This window comes from Macaca mulatta, chromosome 4 (genome assembly GCF_049350105.2).
Source record: "Macaca mulatta isolate MMU2019108-1 chromosome 4, T2T-MMU8v2.0, whole genome shotgun sequence".
NCBI lineage: Eukaryota > Metazoa > Chordata > Mammalia > Primates > Cercopithecidae > Macaca > Macaca mulatta.
This window is the reverse complement of record NC_133409.1, coordinates 129,075,399-129,095,178: the sequence shown is the minus strand read 5'-3', so window position 1 is coordinate 129,095,178 and position 19,780 is coordinate 129,075,399. Positions and strand designations below refer to the sequence as shown.

The window sequence follows — 19,780 nt, the reverse complement described above, 5'->3', positions numbered from 1 at the left end:
CTTACACTAGCAGTTCTCCCTGTTCAGCCCTCCCAGAACTTTCCCTCTGTGGAAAGCGGATGGTAAGAGTGTAATGAGCATTAGATGAGTTAGCCCAATACCTGGCATAAGGTAGGCACTATCTGTCTTTCCTATGATCTTAGGCAAATGTTAAGTATTTTTGCTTCCAACTAGGGCTAAGGTGGTGCTGGATGTCCCAGCCAAAGCATAATTTGTGTCATTTAAAGGAAGGTCTCCAGCCTACCAACTGACTCCTCCTTTGGAGAGTTAAGTGCATTTTAGTTGAGGATCTGTAGAGTGATGTGCTCCTAGCTACACCAACTGCAGAGCCAAGCTCTCCAGGGGTTGCAGGAACAAGTTTAGAAGAGTGAGGCCTGGCTCTGGACAAGCTGCAAGGCTTCCTCTCTGTAGAAAGCATTCCCTTCCCCTCCCCTGGGTGTGGGTGAGGAATGAAGGGCGTCTGGGCGGCATCCTTCTCTCCGTTCTCTCTACTGTGAGGCATTCTCTCAAGGGAGTGTCAGATACACAAGGGACAACTAACTAACTGTTTCCTTTCAGGCCCTGAGAGAAGTTTCTTTCTCAGCAAGGAATTTTAGTTGTAAGGAAACTAAGAGTGAAAAGTATTTCAGGCAATGATCAAGCATTTCTTGTAAGTACTAATCTCACCAGATGTTTCAACTGCTGTATACCTCTGCTAAATGGGAAAAAAAACAGCAAACAGCCTTTTCGAAGTATTTTGGTAAACAAAGTAATTTTTCAAATAAAATTCAATAATCAATTGCCAGGTTGCTTAAGTGTTTTTCCAAATCCTATTTTCCCACAATAACATATCTATTTTAGGAAAGCCTGAAGGGAAAGAAAAACAACGAGACAGTTTAGAATATTATGTTTCCAAAGCAACTGCTCTGTGGTTCCATCAGATGGCCTTCAAAGCCAGAGCCCAGGGAGATGCTTTCATGGCCTACAATTACAGAGGTTAGAAAGCACAAACAAAGCACCCAGTCACCAAATGCTCAACTTCTTTCATCTTTCCAATAAAAAAGCATCACACATTTTCAAAAGAAATTCAAAGGAAAAAAAACTGACTTCTGGTTCTAGCAACGTGGCAAACTGAACAACAGCAGAACCAACTCTCTCACTATAAACACAGGTAGAAATGTGGTACAAAACACAGCAAAAACTCCAACACGATCAATTCTTACCTATAATGTGAGGTCCCCACAACAAATTATTCTTTAGAAAAGAGAAGTCAGCTTAAATTCAACTCCTTCCAAAATCTTTCTTTTATGTGGAAAAGGTATGTTTACCTGAGATGACCCCAACAATACTAGTTTGGGATGCTTACATAGAACACTAGGCAAACCTTTATTTCTGTTTTAGGAGGTAAAGAAATTTAACACAGACAATAATTATTCCAGAGGCATAACCTCACAGATATATCTATAAGCAAACTTTTAACAGAATACTTAAAAAGGCAACACAGCAAATGGTTAAATCTGGAGATCACTGTCATCTAATCTATATCATTCGGGGGGGACAATACTTCCATGTTATGGAATAAAAAAAGAGCAAGCAGTGAATTTTCAGAAGTAAAAGATACACAGCCATTTAAACTAAAAACACAATAGATGGATGAAACACTAGATTAGAAACAAATGAAGAAAGTAGGAGTGAATGGAAGAATGCAAAATTTTCGAAGTGCCTCGAAAGAAAAAAGATTACCCTACAAATGAGCAAAAGTTGGACCACAGCAGACTTCTCTGGAATAAATCTTCAAAGTGCTAAGGAAAAATAACTATTAGTCTAGAATCCTATGCCTTGATAAAATATTATTCAAGTGTAAAGGCAAATAACATCACACTCAGACTAAGATATTGCTCTTCATAGAAAGAACTACTTACGAAAAAATTGAATCAAAAGGGAAAGAACAAATTTTACAGAGCAAAGAAAATCAGTAAACACTGATGTCAATAATGATTATTTAGGACCTTAAAAAAAAAAAAAAGTGAGGCCAGATGTGGTGGCTCACGCCTGTAATCCTAGTGCTTTGGGAGGCCAGGGTGGGAGGACTGCCAGAGCCCAGGAATTTGAGACCAGTTTGGGCAACAAAGTGAGACTCCATCTCTACAAAAAATAAAAATATTAGCTGGGCACAGTGGCATGCTCCTGTAGTCCCAGCTGCCTGGGAGGCTGAGGCAGGAGGATCACTTGTGCCCCGGAGTTTGAGGTTACAATGAGCTATGATCATGTCAATGCACTCCATTCTGGGCAACAGAGCAAGACTATTTTTTTTTTTTTTTAAAGAAAAAAAAAAAGGTAGAAATAAGTCCTGACAATAGTAACATGAAAGATGAGGGGTCAGAGCTAGAATCCTCTAAGGTCTCTGGTATTGTTTAGGAGAACAGAAATACTGACTCAACTGAAACTTTCATAAGTTAAAAATGCATGGTAAACATCTATGGGTAACCACTCAAATAAGAGAATGAATAACTTTTGAATAAGTAAAATAAAAAATGATGATTATAAAAATTCTACAAAGAAGTAAAGGAGAAAAGAAGGCCAAAGAAAAAACATATACACAAAAAAGGTGACGGAAAGTACAGGCATACCTCACCTTTGCTTTATTGCACTTTGTATATATTACAGGTTTTCTGAACTGAGGTTTGTGGCAACTCTGCACTGAGCAACTCTATTGGTACCATTTTTCCAACAGCATGTGTTCACTATGTGTTACTGTGTCACATTTTTGTAATCCTCACAATTATAAAATATTTCTCAAAATATTTCAAATTTTTTCACTATTATTATATCTGTTGCGGTGATCTGTGTGTGGTTACTGAACTTTGATGTTACCATTGTAATTGTTTTTAGGTGCCATGAATCGCACCTATATAAGACAGCAAACTCAATAAATATTGTGTGTATTTTAGCTGCTCCACAGACTTGCTGTTCCAGCCAACCATCTTCTTCTTCTCTGGCCTCCTTATTTCCTGAGATACAATATTGAAATTGGGTTAATAATCCTACAATGGCCTCTAAGTGCCGAAGTGAAAGGAAGAGTAGCATGTCTCTCACTTTACATCAAAAGCTAGAAATGATTAAGCTTAGTGAGGAAGGCAGGTGGAAAGCTGAGACAGGATGAAAGCTGGGCCTCTTCTACCAGGTTAGCCACGTTGTGAATGCAAAGGAAAAGTTATTGAAGGAAATTAAAAGTGCTACTCATATGAACACAAAAATGATGAGAAAGCATTAATAGCCTTATTGCTGAAAGTTTGCATGGTCTAGGTAGAAGATCAAAGCAGCCATAACATTCCCTTAAGCCGAAATCTAATCCAGAGCAAGCCGCAAACTCACTTCAATTCTATGAAGGCTGGGAGAGGTGACGAAGCTGCAGAAGAAAAGCTGGAAACTAGCAGAGGATGGCTCGTAAGGTTTAAAGGAAGAAGTCATCTCCATAACACAAAAGGGCAAGGTGTAGCAGCAAGTGCTGCTATAGAAGCTGCTGCCAGTTATCTGGAAGATTTAACTAAGATCACTGATGAACATGGCTACACTAAACTGTAGCACACACCACTGCGCCTGGCAGCATTTTTATTTTTAATTTATCTTTTTTTTCTTACGAATAGGGTCTCACTCTGTCACCCAGGCTGGAGTGCAGTGGTGTGGTCATAGCTCACTGTAACCTTGAGCTCCTGGGCACAAGCCATCCTCCCACCTTGGCCTCCCAAGTAGCCAGGACAACAAGCTCAAGCCATGCCTGGCTAGTTTTAAAATTTTTTGTAGAGATAGGATCTTGCTATGTTGCCCAGGCTGGTCTCACACTCCTGGCCTCAAGCAATTCTCTTGCCTCAGCCTCCCAAAGTGCTGGGATTACAGGTGTATACCACTGTGCCTGGCCAGCATTTTAAAATTTAGGTATGTCTACTTTTTTTTTTAGATTTAATGCGATTGCACATTTAATAGACTATAATATAATGTAAACATAACTTTTATATGCACTGGGAAAGCAAAAAAAAAATAGTGTGACTTACTTTGTTACAGTACTCATTTTATTGCAGTGATCTGCAACTAAACCTATAATATCTGAGGTATAAAATAACTATTAACATGCTAAATGAAAATGAATTAAATTTTCCTATTAAAAGACAAGAGACTGTCAGATTCAGTCACTAAACCCCTATGCACTTATCTGGTCAAAATACTTACCATATTTGCATAAGGAGATATGTCTTAGAAGATTCTTCGCACACTGCTAATTGAATAACCTGCATAAACCTACAGAGCTGGGCACAGTGGCTCACACCTGTAATCCCAGCACTTTGGGAGGCTGAAGTGGGAGGATCACTTTGACTCCAGAGTTTGAGATTAGCCCAGGCAACATCACGAGACAATGTTTCTACCAAAAATAAATCAGCCGGGCGTGGTGGCACATGCCTGTAGTCCCAGCTAGTCGGGAGGCTGAGGTGGGAGGATGGCTTAAGGCCAGGAGTTCTAGGCTGCAGTGGGTGAGGTATGATTGTGCCACTGTACTCTAGCCCGGGTAACAGGGCTGGATTCTGTCTCAAAAAACTACAACAAAAAACAATCTAACAACCTACATATCCATCCAAAGAAACACTTGCAAAATGGTGTAATAAATTCCAACACTGAAATAATACAAAGCAGTTAAAATGAATTAATTTCTAATTAACTATAATTAGCGTAATTATAATTAACGAATTACATCTATATGACTCAAGATGAATTTGTCAAAATATACTGGCTGGAAAAAATCTATTTGAGAAAGTTTAATTAGTATACCATTCATGTATGGTTTTTAAAAACTATCTTAGAACGTACTATGTATTGTCATGTATACATACATATGTAGTAAAAATGTATCCGAGAAAAACTGTACAAACTTCTGAAGAAGTCTGGAAAGGGACTGTACTTTAGATGCATTTTTGTAATGTTTTCTTATTTAAACAAACAAAAAAAATCAAGCACTTGTTAGGTGCACAGATATCATCCATATAATTTTATTTTAAATATTTTCAAATAGTTCCAAAATTACAATTTAAAATAAAAATTGAAAAGGGGAAGAAAGGTAGGTTTGGATTTATGCCAAGCCAGATGCATCCATCCAGCTATTTGTTTTTCAAAATTACAAAAATTTTTTTTCAAAATTACATTTTAAATGTTCTGAATATTTTAAAGCACATTCTCTCACACTATTCACAACATACAGTTCTAACCGCAAGGGAGGAAACATACATAGATACTCAAAAAACAATCTTGTGTGTAACTCATGATTTATCTTTGACTGCTAAATAACTTGAAAATGTGGTTCTAACATTTGCTTTTTGTGTGTATATTCTAATACTGAGGATACATTTGGTGGAGTAATCAGCTATAGTAACAACGGGATGAAAAAGATGGGGAAAACACCTTTTCATTCTAGCCTAAGCCAGTGAGTGTCGGTGGGGCAAGGATGGGATGCTAAGGGGCACATCATGAGAGTACTTTGAAAGGAATGCATCATAGTCCTTGGGAACAATGGGATAGTCAAAGTGGTTGGGGTGGGGTGGTTGGGGTTGGGCGGGGGGGGGGGGGGGGGGGGGGATCACTCTCTAGAGTTGAATCCTGTCCCTTAGTACGCTCATGGCTTCACAGAGGAATTGGATCCTTGCACACAGTCCTCAAAAGTGAGAAGGAGACTGACAGGCAGGAGAGGGAGTTTTAAGGGGTAGAGCCCAGAAGAATGAAAGAGGCTGGTGTTGCTGTGGTTTGAGTAGAGCTGAGCATAATAGATCGGCTAAGGAAGGCCAGAGTGCCTCCTTCAGAGGAAAGGAGCCAGCCGCCCTTTCAACACAGTGTTCCTGGGGGATTCAAAGCCATGTGCACTGCACAACACTGACCCTGTTTCCTGGCAGCTGCTGCTGAATCCAAGGATCAGTGCGTGAGGCACAGGCAGACTGATAGGGGTGCTCCCTTTCAGACTGTAACAAACACAATTAGATCCTCTCTGCTTAGGGTCTAAGAGGTCAGAGGCACAGCAGGAGAAGAGTAGACACATTAAATGGCTTCACATGAGGACACAGCAGCTGCCTAAAAGGGAAACTACCTGTAACACTCTAACAAAGGAGCTGAAAGTGGCTTTGATAGCTCACTGGGTGGGTCAAGGGAAATCTGATCCAGCCAGGTAGATAAGGCAAAGTGAGGGAAAGCCACCGTTTGGCATCATGTATGTAGAGGTTCTCAATTTTGGGACTGCAGACAAGAGAAAAGACACATGCATAATGTGAAAAATCAGGCTTCTCTTCAGAGGACAAATGCCCTGAATCTTGGGCGGTTGAAAGGCACACAAGATTTTTATGTTTGCTGTAAGGGCATCGTTTTACAAAGCTGAGTAACTAATGCAAACTAAGTTGTTTCTCTTCTATAACTTGGAATTTCATTTCCCAGCCTTCACCATGGACTGTGATATTAGACAACCCCTATTAAGCAAAAGCAAAAAGGATTGCTATAAAGTCCAATACTTTCAAATTAAAATATACCACTAATTCAAATATGCTCCAAATCAGGGATCTATGACATTTTCCTGGAAATAAACACTAAAGTTAATGAGATAATGAGAAGTAATACCTCTTCTCTCCTTTTAATTTTGTTTCTATCAAGTGCACAAACTATGAGCAAGTCTGTATTCCTTCTACAGTTTAAACTCAGTTTCACAGTTTTAAAACTGTGATTTAGTTATTTTCCTTCCAGTAAATTTAAAGTTTCAGTGACCCCCTTTCATTTCCTTCTGATCATCTCCCTTCTTTCAAGACTTCTTCCTATTGGCCAGATGTAGTGGCTCAAGTCTGTAATCCCAGCACTTTGGGAGGCAAAGGTAGGTGGATTGCTTGAGCCTAGGAGTTCAAGACCAGCCTGGACAACATGATGAAACTTTGTCTTTATGAAAAATACAAAAATTAGCTAGACGTGGTGGCATGCTCCTGTAGTCCCAACCACTTGGGAGGCTGTGGGAGATCACTTGAGCCCAGGAAGCGAGATGCAGTGAGCACCAATGCACTCCAGCCTGGGCAACAGTGAGACCCAGTCTCAAACAAACAAAAAAACCCCTGCTTCTTCCTGTCTCCTTTAAGTGACAGTTAATTTTATTTGTATTAATCTAGAACTTGCTAAAGCAACTGTGAAATTATGCCACAGAATAAACAAAAATACAAAAGACTGCTTATTTAAAAAATTCTTCCAAGCCCCTAATATGCAGATAAGCAGGAAGGTAAATAAAAACTACAATAATGACCATTATAGGTGTGGGACCACAGAAGAATGGCTCTATCTCCCGGGACATTCCTCTAAAATAAGGAGCCCCCTAGGGCTTCATGATATCCTCAGTTTGTTTCATTGTAAAACTCCATGACTGCCCTTCTGTGTCTTAACATTCAATGGAGTAGAAATGCTAAGTATAAAAAGAAAAATGGCCAGGCACAGTGACTCATGCCTGTAATCCCTGCACTTTGGGAGGCTGAGGGGGTGGATCACCTGAGGTCAGGAGTTCAAGACCAGACTGGCCAACATGGTGAAACCCCGTCTCTACTAAAAATACAAAAAATTAGACAGAAGTGGTGGCGCATGCCTGTAGTTCCAACTACTAGGGAGGCTGAGGCAACAGAATCACTTGAACCCGGGAAGTGGAGGTTGCAGTGAGCCGAGATGGCGCCACTGCACTCCAGCCTGGGCGACAAGAGTGAAACTCGGTCTCAAAACAAACAGAAAAACGTGTAGCTAAAATGATATTCAAAGCTTGAAAAACGACACATAATAACGGAATTACTGATGGGTTTTACATACGTACAGGAGAAAACTCGGACAAAAATCAAATGTGAGTAACATCAACTTGGGCATATCTGATCTGGATAGCTTTTTGTAAACTTGATTTAATTTAAGGAAACACTGCCTCTTCGCCTATTACCTATGTACTCTAAACTGTGAGTTAAAAACGTAGTTTCCCTATTCTGTATATTTCTTAAATTTCTGTATTCAGTGCTTAGTCACTGCTCAAAGTCTTCTGTTCTCACCAAGCTATCAGAGGAAAATCTATACTTTCTATTACGATGTGTTCAGAACCTCCCACATCCACTCAGATGCACACAGCTGTAATTGATACAGCATTTTCCTTCTTCTCTTTAGCAGGAAATCGTCTGTTTAAGAGAGGATAAATAATGAAATTATAGCTATATTTCTAGGGCTTAAGAAACATATAAGGCAAATGCTTAAGTTCTCTAACAATCATATGAAATAGTTTTCTCTATAATATTGTTATGTATAATAATAAACTCTATTAGAGTTCTCTTAAAGACATGGCTCATCAATTATGGAAAAGTAAACAGTTCACTCGGAGAAACCTGACAGCTTGCTTTGGTTTTGTCCCTTGAACACAGAGATGTGCACAGTGCTGGGGCCAGGAGTCATTCCTTCCTGTGCACTTCCCCTGCCTCCAGTCCTGAACTCTCCATCTTGGAGGCTAATTAAACTGCCTTCATTCTAGAATAGGACAGAAAAAAAAGCAAAAAAGGAGTTGTAAGCATTTCTTGGAGTGTCAAGTATAAAAGCAATGCTAGGAGCATCTACTATTCTAGTCAGAATATCTGTACCTTGGCTTATGAAACATACATAGGAGAACAAGACACAGATATCCCACAGCTGCAACACCTCTGATAATCAAATACGCCTGCACATGCCCACACTCCTGCACACCACCACATGTGGCCAGGGAGACACCATCACAGCCTGAGGCTGATGGAGAATTCATTTTGTCCCCTGAACTCTAAGATTCATGTTTATATCTCTCCTTTTCCTCCCGCATCTACCTTCTTCTTTACTACTGCTTGAAGAACTAAAACCAAAATGAAACACTATACAGGAGTGCCTGAACATTTGTTTTATACAGGGCTTAATTCTCTGGAAGAGTTAGAAATAGGTTGGTGTTGTAAGAATGAAAAATGAGTAGGCCTTCCCAGAAAAATGTACACAAACTGCTTACCACTGGAGGGCAGCTTTCCTCCCCCTTTTAGCTTTAAAGGCTATAGTGTTACCCCTTCAAAACAGGGAGAAGAGAAGGGTTGATTCTGATTTTTCTTTCATTTTTATGCTATAACATTTGCCTCTGAGATCATCAAATGTGATTTTCAACATTGCAGTGATATAAAAGAAATAACTGGGCCTGAACTCACACAGACAATTCAAAACCTAAATGCAGATCTCAACAGTCACACTCCTCTTAGCTTTTAAAAAACTGAGATTTGACAAGTTATCCGTTCACAGAGGGTGATGTGCCACAAAACATACCAAACACAAGTACCACCCACTTCCTTCCTCCCCTACCTTCAAACAAGAAGCAGGCATTTATTAAATGCTTAATAATAAAATGCTTTCACATGTGTTTTTCTTCACATTTCGTTCATTTTCCAATCTGTATTTTGCTTGCATAACAGTATTTCTGAAAATATTTTAATTTTGAATATCATACGAAACACAACAAAACGATCAATAACAAAGGTTTCTATTTTAGATATTCTAGAAGGCATACTTGTACAAACAATTCTGACATTTTGAAAAATCGATTTTGAAACACACTCAAAATGCATTAAGATACTTGCTTGCCCAGTTGTCTCTATACCCCGAGGGGACACCTTTCCTCATTTAGGAATACAATTTAGGACAGCAAGATGAGTGCATTTAAGTGAGAGGAAGACTGTGGTAACCTTTGACTTACCTCACAGAACATATAGAGAGACAGCAGTGTGAGTCCAAGGTTATACACCACTAAAATCCCCCGGCAAGAGAATGGCTGTTTATTCCTCATGTATTTTGGTCCCAGCCATACAATTAGTAAATATATGACAGAGCAGATAAATGTGGGTATATAATTGTCCAGAAGAAACCATCCTTTTACTCTAGTATCTGAAAAATAAAAAAAATTAATGATATATAAAAATAATCACAACTTTTCAAACGTTGAAAACATTTATCTAACCATGATGATATAAAAGTTACCTGGTATTCATGTTCCTAATTCCAATAAAGCAACCAGGAGAGAAGGCATGGATTTTCAATACATATCAAACAAGGTGAAGCTCCTTGTTACATGCTCTGAATAACAATGTATTATTCATGATTTTTGCTAAGTAAAATCATAATAAAAATATTCTTTCCAAAGAATTTAAGAAGAAAACAAGGAGAAGGCTACATTTCCCATTAACTGGATTTATTAACCAGGTTTACCAGATTACACATAGGGTAATGAAACCCAAGAAATGGCAGTCATTGAACTCCAGTCCTCCATCTCAGCCACATGTCAGTTAGCAAGTGTGGCCAGCATATGCAGACTCAGAAAACGTGCTGCTTAGCCAGGTTAGTGAAACTGGCACTAATTAGGAAGGCAGTCTTTGCTATGAGTATAATGGTCAATAGCAGAGAGGACAATGATTTAAAAACAAAACAAGGGCTGGGTGTGGTGGTTCATGCCTGTAATCCCAGCACTTTGGTAGACCGGGGAGAGCAGATTACCTGAAGTCAGGACTTCGAGACCAGCCTGGCCCACATGGCAAAACCCTGTCTCTACTAAAAATACAAAAATTAGCCAGGCATGGTGGTGCGCACCTGTAATCCCAGCTACTTGGGAGGCTGAGGTGGGAGAATCGCTTGAAATTGGGAGGCGGAGGCTGCAGTGAGCTGAGATCATATCACTGCACCCCAGCCTGGGCAACAGAGTGAGACTTCATATCAAAAATGAAAATAAAAACAAAACAAAACATGAAGGTGAAGCAGCAATGATCAGATAAGTGCCTATTTAAAGTGTAGTATTTAACAAACTGAGGAGTAGTAGCATGAGACAGAAGACCTAGGCAGATCCAGAGGAGCTACTGGTATAGGGTCTCTTCTGCCCCCATTTCTTTTCTTAGGCAGGGAGAAGGGAGAGGGAAACAGGTCAGCTGCCAGCAGCAAACTGACAACCTCTTCTTGGATGGCGGGAAACTCCTTGGCAGCCAGACCCCCTAGGTGTTATGTGTTCCCTGATTCAGCTTCGTACTCTGGCTGACCCCAGGAAGCTACCTCTGAAGCATGCTCCCCTTTGAACCCTGTTATGATGATCCCCGAAAACCTGTGGCTCCTCAATCTTAACTACCCACCAAGGCTCACAACTCCAGAGCTTGAGACACATGTAGCATTCACCTGCTATGTCTTCAGAGAAGCAGCAGTTGGGAGGACAGCCTTTGCCCTTTCTTTAATTTTTTAATTATTCATTTATTTATTTATTTTGAGACAATCTCACTCTGTCGCCCAGGCTGCAGTGCAGTGGCGTGATCTCGGCTCACTGCAACCTCTGCCTCTAGGGTTCAAGCGATTCTCCTCCAGGAGAATGTGATTCAGCCTCCAGAGTAGCTGGGACTACAGGCGCACAGCACCACCCCCGGCTAATTTTTGTAATTTTAGTAGAGACCAGGTTTCACCATATTGGTCAGGCTGGTCTCGAACTCCTGAACTCAGGTGACCCACCTGCCTCGGCCTCCCAAAGTACTGGGATTACAGGAGTGAGCCCAGCTCTGCCCTTTGACCCCTCCCAGGCTGGACCATCTTGCTACTCCCTCCGGTTGTTTTTGCCTTGATTCACAGAACAAGAACAGGCTCAACAAAGCATATGTCCACATGGGGAACTGTCAGTCAGTCTTCCTTTCTTGCACTGTACACACTAAACTTACCCAGCGTTTCTCTCATGGCTTGCTTTCTTTGGCATCAGAGGGACATGTCCTCCACACCCTCCCCACTAGTTATGCTATGGTAACAGAGGCTGTTACTGTCAGTCCGGCAGAACTGGTTGTTCTTAGAAGTCATTCAGGGAAATGGCTGGCCCCAGGGACTTTAAGGGGATGCTTAACACCTTTTGTTCTCAGCTTTGGGCCTTGGCTGTCAATTTTAAGAAAACCAATTCCCACTTAGCAACTAACATGAGACTGTTACATATTTTGTATGAACATATATATCACGAACAATAAATACACACAAATCTCCCTCTTTTTTAAACTTAAACCTCTGATTTACACTTTGCTTTATTCATTTTCCCACAAATATTCATCTTTCCAAACTGGCACATATTCATCCTCCCACACTGAAGAGTGCTTCCCAGGCACCTCGTCCGAATTCCAGCCCCACGTAGAGAATCCTTAGGATCTAGTCAATCTGTGGTGGTCCTAACTCCCTCTCTGGTGACTGGTTCAGGCAGGGGCATATATAAAGCAATTGTGGCCAGTGAGTTTTGAGGGATGACAGCTGGCAAAGAGCTCTGGGAAACGGCTTCCTTATGCTTAAAACCACACAAATGAAACGTTTTTTCTTCTTCCTCTGAATGTGCTGCTTGGAGCTGCTGCAGCCATCCTACAACTGTGTGAGGTGGGGGACCCATTCTGAGGACAGAGCTGCTGATACCTGGAAGTGGCAAAGTAGAAAATGACAAGAACAAGGATCCTTGGTTACATCATACAGTCCCTGAAATAACTATGGAATTGCCCCACCTGGTAATGCAAGCTAATACTTTTCATTATTATTTTAGCCATTTAGAGTTGGATTTTTTGTCCCTTACCGCTAAAGTAAGGCAATATCTCAAACCAAGCACACACAGATGGATTTAGAACTTATTCTTTTTTGTTCAACTGGCCATACACTAATTTACATAACCTGTCCCCTACTGACAGGCATCCAGATGATTCCTTGAAAAACAATGCTGTACTGAGCATCCTGATATGCATCACTGCATAACTGATCAAGGCTAGCCATAGGATAAAGTATGAGGAGTAGAATGGCTAGGTAAAAGGACATGTGCATTTTAACTCCAACAGAAGGCAAAACAGCCTTTCAGAGAGGTTGTACCCATTTTGACTCTTTCTCCATGCCTTCACTATTACCACAGGTGGCATGAAACCTATTATTTCATCTCTGCCATACTAACAGATTAAGTCCTTTTGTTACTTCTTTTGTATTTTATTTTATTTTATTTTATTTTATTTTTTTGAGACGGAGTCTCGCTGTGTCGCCCAGGCTGGAGTGCAGTGGCCGGATCTCAGCTCACTGCAAGCTCTGCCTCCCGGGTTTTTACGCCATTCTCCTGCCTCAGCCTCCCGAGTAGCCGGGACTACAGGCGCCCGCCACCTCGCCCGGCTAGTTTTTTGTATTTTTTAGTAGAGACGGGGTTTCACCGTGTTAGCCAGGATGGTCTCGAACTCCTGACCTCGTGATCCGCCCGTCTCGGCCTCCCAAAGTGCTGGGATTACAGGCTTGAGCCACTGCGCCCGGCCTCTTTTGTATTTTAAAAATCATGAGAAACTGAGATTCTTTTTGTCTGTTTAAAAGCCATTTCTAGTTTTTCTGTGAATCTTTCTGTGAGCCTAAGAAGTTCTTTCTTACAGAAAAGACTTTAAAGACATTTACAGATGACATCAAAAGAAGGCAATATGGAGCTGATTTACTTTTTAAAAGATACAGCAAGTAAAGTTCAGGTGCATATTTACCAGTGAGTTAACACGATATGAAATGAGAAGACCTTAAAAAGCGTAAATTAAAATTGTAAAAGCGGACGAGTTTTAAACTCCTATTGCACCTCTGCATTTTGGAAATTAGTTTTTCTTAGAGACTGCCAAGAATTGAGAAAAACATGCCACCAGTAATGGTGAAATCTATAGTATTCTCCGGCTACAAGCTTTACAGCGTATTTTTAAACTCCAGTTAAAGTCAACAGAGGACCAGCCACAGCAAGTGTCTCTGTCAGAGACTTCTCCAAATCCCTTGTTATCCAGGATAAAGTTTTGGACTTATCATAGAAAATACTAACATGTTCTAGTATCTCCTCATGCAATATGTACAAGCGACTAGGGAGTGAGGCTGCAGAAGGTAAGCAAAGCCAAAAACCACCTTACCTCGGGGGCCAAGCAATGCCTTGAAATAGGTACTAAGTGATGCATCAAAATGTTCCATTTTAAAACCTATTAAGAAAAAAAAAAAGATACTGATTAATCTCTACTCAAAATGTTTTTTATACAATATTTTTTTCATAAAAGAATAAATTCTTTTCAACGAATATGCCACGGACAAAGTTCAGTTCAGTTCCATAGGTTAAAAGAATTTTTTTAATTCACAAAAGTGACTTCTGTGCTAGATCTCAGTTGAAGAATAAAAGGAAAGACATGATTCTGTGAATTCACTTTGTAAATGAAGTGCCAGTTTTCTGAATTTCTTTTCTCAGTTCCATAAAAACTCTTGCCGTGAAGCTGAAATCTCAGTGGGGAAAAAAGTGGAACTCACTGGAATGAGAGGTGGCAGACAGGAAAAGATCCTGTCTGGGCAACAACTGAGGACTTGAGGTAAGACAAGAAAGAGCCATATCAGGGAACAGAATGCCACAGTGATGAGACAGTTTTTTCCGCTTGTTACTTTTATCACTTATTATTTTACAGTACTTCATGTCTACAGTAAAAAACTTCAAATATTAAAAATGAAAAAAGGGGCAAAAATCTCATTACTTCCCTCAACCGCAATCACCAAGCCATGCATCACAAGGAACCTAATGGTAACATTTCTTCAGCATACTTCCAGCGATTTCTCCTCTTTTGAGCACAAAGAGGTCATGCTAATGGATGTTTTCACAATTGTGGGTTGCAACCCATTAGTAGATGATCATGTCAACTTAGCATTAAAAATAATAATTGATCATAATAAAGAATCAGAATGCTTTGCTCTTAGTGAGAATGAATATAGTTTCATAAAATTTTAGTTTTGTTATATCATATTTATAAGTATAATATACTCAGCTGTGATGTAAAATATATTCTTACTGTGGGGATCACAGTTAAAAAAACTTAAAAAAACACTATTATATATAGAAGTGTGTATATATTACTTGCTTATTTTCACTTAATAAAACATCTTGGAGATACCAGTTAAAGATTTACCTCCATCTTCTAAGATTCTGTAGCTCCCAACCTTTCCCAATTTAAGATTTATATTTAGAGGGTAGCTAATCAACTTTTCATAAGCATACTGACTAGATTTTCTATATTAAAGACATATATTTTCAACTTTCCTGGCCATTGTTCTTACAGGAATAATCATCAATATTATAACTTCCAAGGGCAAAGGCAGAATTGATTTTATTAACTAAGCTCTTAATCATTTAGCAACACTTCTCTTCCTTGGCTTGCGACACTGAAGCGTATGTATTCTCTGGCTAATTTTAAATTACTTTATCCATGAAATTATCTAATGGTTGTAGTAGTTACAATTAAGTCATTCCAGATAAGAAGGGACGTAGAGACAGGAGGAGCCATCAATGACACTTTCAAAGTAGTTAACAGGGTTCTCTCCTGACAGCTTTCCTGCCCAAGGGGGATTGGGGAGGGTGCTGACACCAATTCATGGCTCCCCATCTGTCCCATCTGCCAATAACCCGGTCAGCCACCTTTGCCTCTCAATAATTACACAACCTTGGCACAAGGTCACTTCTGCAATCCAACAATTAAAATTTTAACATACAGTAGTCCCCTCTTAATCCAGGGTTTTGCCTTCTGAGATTTCAATTACCTGCAATCAACCACAGCCTGAAAATACCAGGTGGGAAATTCCAGAAATAAACAATTCGTAAGTTATAGATTGCACACTGTTCTGAATAACGTGATGAAATCTCCTGCAGTCCCACTCCATCGTGCCTGGGAAGGGAATCATCTCTTTGTCCAGCGTATCCTCACTGTAGACACTTCTTCACCCTTGAGTCATTTTGTAACCTTCTGGGTTATCAAATCAACTGCCTCAGGATCGCAGTGCTCATGTTCAGATAATTTTTATTTTACTTAATTGTTCTATTTTATTATTGTTGTTGTTAATCTCTTACTTTGCCTAATTTACAAAGTAAACTTTATTACAGGTATATATGCATAGGAAAAAACCCACTATATACAATATAGTGTTTGGTACTATCTGCAGATTTAGGCTTCCATTCTAGGGGTCTTAGAATGTACTCCCTGACGATGAGGGGGTACTAATGTACTGTATTCCTAAGAAAGGCCATTTTTGTCCTAAGCCATCTTCCTGCCCTAGATTGAACCACTTCAGGAGAGACAAGAAATTCTAGAAAATCCTGGTGCTGAAGAGAACAGGTTTAGCCTTACGTTTCGTAAAGAGAATTCCTCTTTAAAACACACTTAAATAAGAAATGTTTTATCTTTTAAAGGCTATAAAAGTTCTGCCCGAGGTGGGTTCAGGAAGGGCACTGGCTAAAAGATAATTTGGCTATGTCTATTTTTTCAACATCTATTGAAAATCATCTAGAAAATCCAAGTTTTGGAAAACAACCATCATGATTTTGTGACATTGAAATCACACTAACACAATTTAATTTCATCTATGATGTATGGTGGGCCATGTATATCAAGGTCACAGGGTTCCCTGCTCCCCACTGGCTGCATCCCAAACAGCCAAATGAAAGGAAGTCAGAAGGAACAAGGTCATAAAGGCTATGACTAATGGACTGAATAACCGATGGACAAGCTGCTCACTGGGGACAGATACCTTCCTCCAAGGCATTTTAAAACCTAGATTCTATTACCTAATGGGTAATATTAACTTACTTACTTATGGGTCATATTAAATGTACAATAATCAGGTATTAAGCATGAAGGGACTTTAAGCAGGTTCAATGCTAGACTCTTTGTAAGAAACTAGGGTTTGAAACCCCTCCATTTTTTTTCACTTATTAGCAACGTGACCTTGGACAAGTTATTTAATCTTTCTGAAAAATGGGGAAAAGACCAAAGTAACTGCCTTTAAGTTTAAGAAGATTAAATAAGGTAATATAAATAAGGCCCTTACAGCAGTGTCTGGCATGTAGGAAGCCCTCAATAGATGTTTCTCCTCTTTTGAGCACAAAGAGGTCATGCTAATGGATGTTTTCACAATTTCACAATCTGAATGTATGTCTGCCACAGGATTGGCTCCATGATGAATACTGTCAACCACCCACGGCTGTCTCTGCTTCTCAGCAGGGGCACTGCTGGCATTCCAGTGGAAACAATCAATGTCCTGTGCATTGTGGATCATTAATTGTCCTTGGTCCCTGTCCACTAAATGCCATCAGTGAGCCCCAACCATTCTGACAACCCACAATGTCCACTTGTATGTCCTAACACACCCCTAGAGAGACAGCAAGAGAAGGGGGGGACAAGGCAGGGGTGGGGGGGGGGAGCTGATAATATATCAAGAGAGGAACTTGTCAGAAACAAGATATTACCCAACCATGAAAGACAAAACTAAAAGGAATGTACTAATTAAATACACAAATATCTAGCACCTACTGTATATTAATACAAAGGATTGCCAAAATAGGGATAAACATAAAGGAGCATACCTGGTGACCTAGAAAAAATCAGACATTCATAACGGGGAAAAGAGTCAGATACAGTAAAGCAAAAACAAAATCCAGTTTGCAAATGAGCAGACAGTAGAATGATGCATACGAATATAAGCTGAATATATGTTTAAAACCATGCTGTAACAAAATTCAAACGACAGTATTCTGAGATCAAACAGGAGGAATATGTCTAACAAAAATAAGGGAATCAATCATTTCACTTTTTAATTAAGAGATCTTTCAGAGGGCTGTAGCCAGGGTCAGTTTCTATGTAAGGAGGAAATAGAGAAGCTGGAAACAAGAGTGAAGAAATGTTTCAAAGTGAAAATACAGATTGGTGGGGCAGGAGTGGAGAGGGATAACAGCAGTGGCCCCGGAAAAATATGAAGCCCAGGAAGTGCGATAAATGACCTATTACCATAAGGACAAATGCCTAGGACATAGTCCAGTTTGAGAATCTAGGCTAACATCATGGCAACAGAAAAGCAGCTTGATTAAACATAAGGTAAAATTTCAGTCCAAGAGTACTGAACCAGCAGCAGGCTACCAAAAGAGACTGTGGAATTTAGTATTTGGAGATATTGAAGAATCCTGTTACAAGCCATCTGTCCCAAATAATCTGAGTCTAAACCATCTTGAACAGAGGCCCTGCGGAAGCTGGCAGGCACAGGAGCACTCTTTCGACTTTATAAAATGAAACGTGTTCTCTACAAAAGCACATGCAAGAAACAATTTTTGTCAAAAACGGTACATCTGTTCTTAGATTGCATTTCTTCTCGGCTTGAGAATTTTTCTCCTAGGTTTGCAGAACTTTTCACAATCAAACTTAGGAATATACTGAAATAGCCAGCAAAACATTCTCTAAAAGAACAGATACATGGGAGGAAATGATAATTTTCAAATTATTGTTCCTGCTTATTGTTTCTGAAATGACTACAGTGAAAAGGGAGAAGGGGTAGGTAGAGGTAGCCCCTGGACAACGGGCCCTATCAGAAGAGTCCTGATCCGTGGATCCCAAGCTTGATTCTGGGCTGGACTCTGGCATGTTTAGTATTTTCCCCAAACTCTCCCCTATGACACCCAGAATTGGATACATACTGTAATCTTCTCAGGCAAGGCTGCTTGTTTCTGCACAGGTTACTAAGAGGCATCTTCACCAACAGCTTCATCATTTACTCAATACAACGCCATGTTTGCCAAGGCAGCCCCATAACTAGTGTCCCTCAATACCATGTACTCACTTTTCATTCATACCACACACTTACCAAGTGCCTGCCACCCGCCAGGCATGGAGGCCCGAAGGCCCTGGGATTGCAGCCTGGCGAGAAAGACCATAAACATATACTAATTACAGACAGAAACACATGTACAATATGATATGCAAAATAACTGTTAGCAAGAAAAAATAAAGCAGAATAAAGGGGCTGGAATCATGGAGTGGGAATTTATTTTTGAAAACATAGAGAAGGCTGCCTGAGAAGGTGGCAACAGAGCAGAGCCTGAATGGTGACACCAAGCCACAGGCCTACCAAGGGAAAGGGTGTTCCATTTAGAGGCACAAATGAGCACAATGGCCCTGGGGCCATGGCTAGGCTGGCAGGCACAAGGACCAGAGGCCACGACAGGAGTGGGCAGCACCATGGGAGGCCTTCTGTCCTCCACTCTCTGCCTGGTGCCTAGGCCTTGCTCAGCAGTAGACAGAGGTCAGTCACGAGATAAACCTTGCAGAGAGCATGTGGCCAACGGGGTAGGAACAGAAGACGGTGCCAATCCTTATCTGCTCACACTGCCACCATCTCCTAACCCTCCTTCCTGCAGCCCTCCTGCCAGCAACATGCCCTTTTCATTCCCATCTTCCTTGCTGAGCCTCATCTGCTATGCCACATGAACAGTACAAAGGTCTCAGCAAATGAATTCTTCATCACCAGGCAAGGCTGGCCTGCCCTGTTAAGTAAATTGGGCACTTGCTGAGTGGTCTGTGGGCTGAGCTATACTCTTTTGTACTAAAGGAATGGGAGGCACAGGGCCATGCAAAACTCTTGACACTTTGCCTAGTAATCTGGATTTATGGGAACGGCATGACCTACTTCCCAAAAGATGCCCAATCACACTGCCAGGTCTGTAGCTGGCCTCACTGGTGCAGTTTCCCATCTTCTGAGCTACATGAGCCAATGACATAACACTTCAATAACCCGCATCACACTACAGGCAGCCTGGGTGAGCTGGGTCAAGTGGGAACACAGCTGCTCTGTACAATTGTACTAGCAGGGACCAAGCCCAGGCACTAGGCTCCGTGGAAAAGGAGCTTTAGTCCTACATGCAGCAAAAGAATAAGCTATTCTT

The 19,780-nt window shown here is 40.5% G+C and overlaps 1 protein-coding gene across 3 annotated transcripts in view; it reads right to left on the bottom strand.

Annotated features, from left to right (window-relative positions):
• ELOVL5 (ELOVL fatty acid elongase 5) overlaps positions 1 to 19,780 on the bottom strand; it is a 79,145-nt gene that overhangs the window by 15,691 nt on the left and 43,674 nt on the right. For all 3 annotated transcript variants that reach the window (XM_028847478.2, XM_015136538.3, XM_015136535.3), the window contains exons 2-3: positions 13,956 to 14,021; positions 9,761 to 9,948 (exon numbers count right to left, since the gene is read on the bottom strand). In XM_028847478.2, the coding sequence (XP_028703311.1) occupies positions 9,761 to 9,948; positions 13,956 to 14,013 (246 nt within the window). In that variant the 5' untranslated portion in view covers positions 14,014 to 14,021. The remainder of the gene's footprint in view (positions 1 to 9,760; positions 9,949 to 13,955; positions 14,022 to 19,780) is intronic.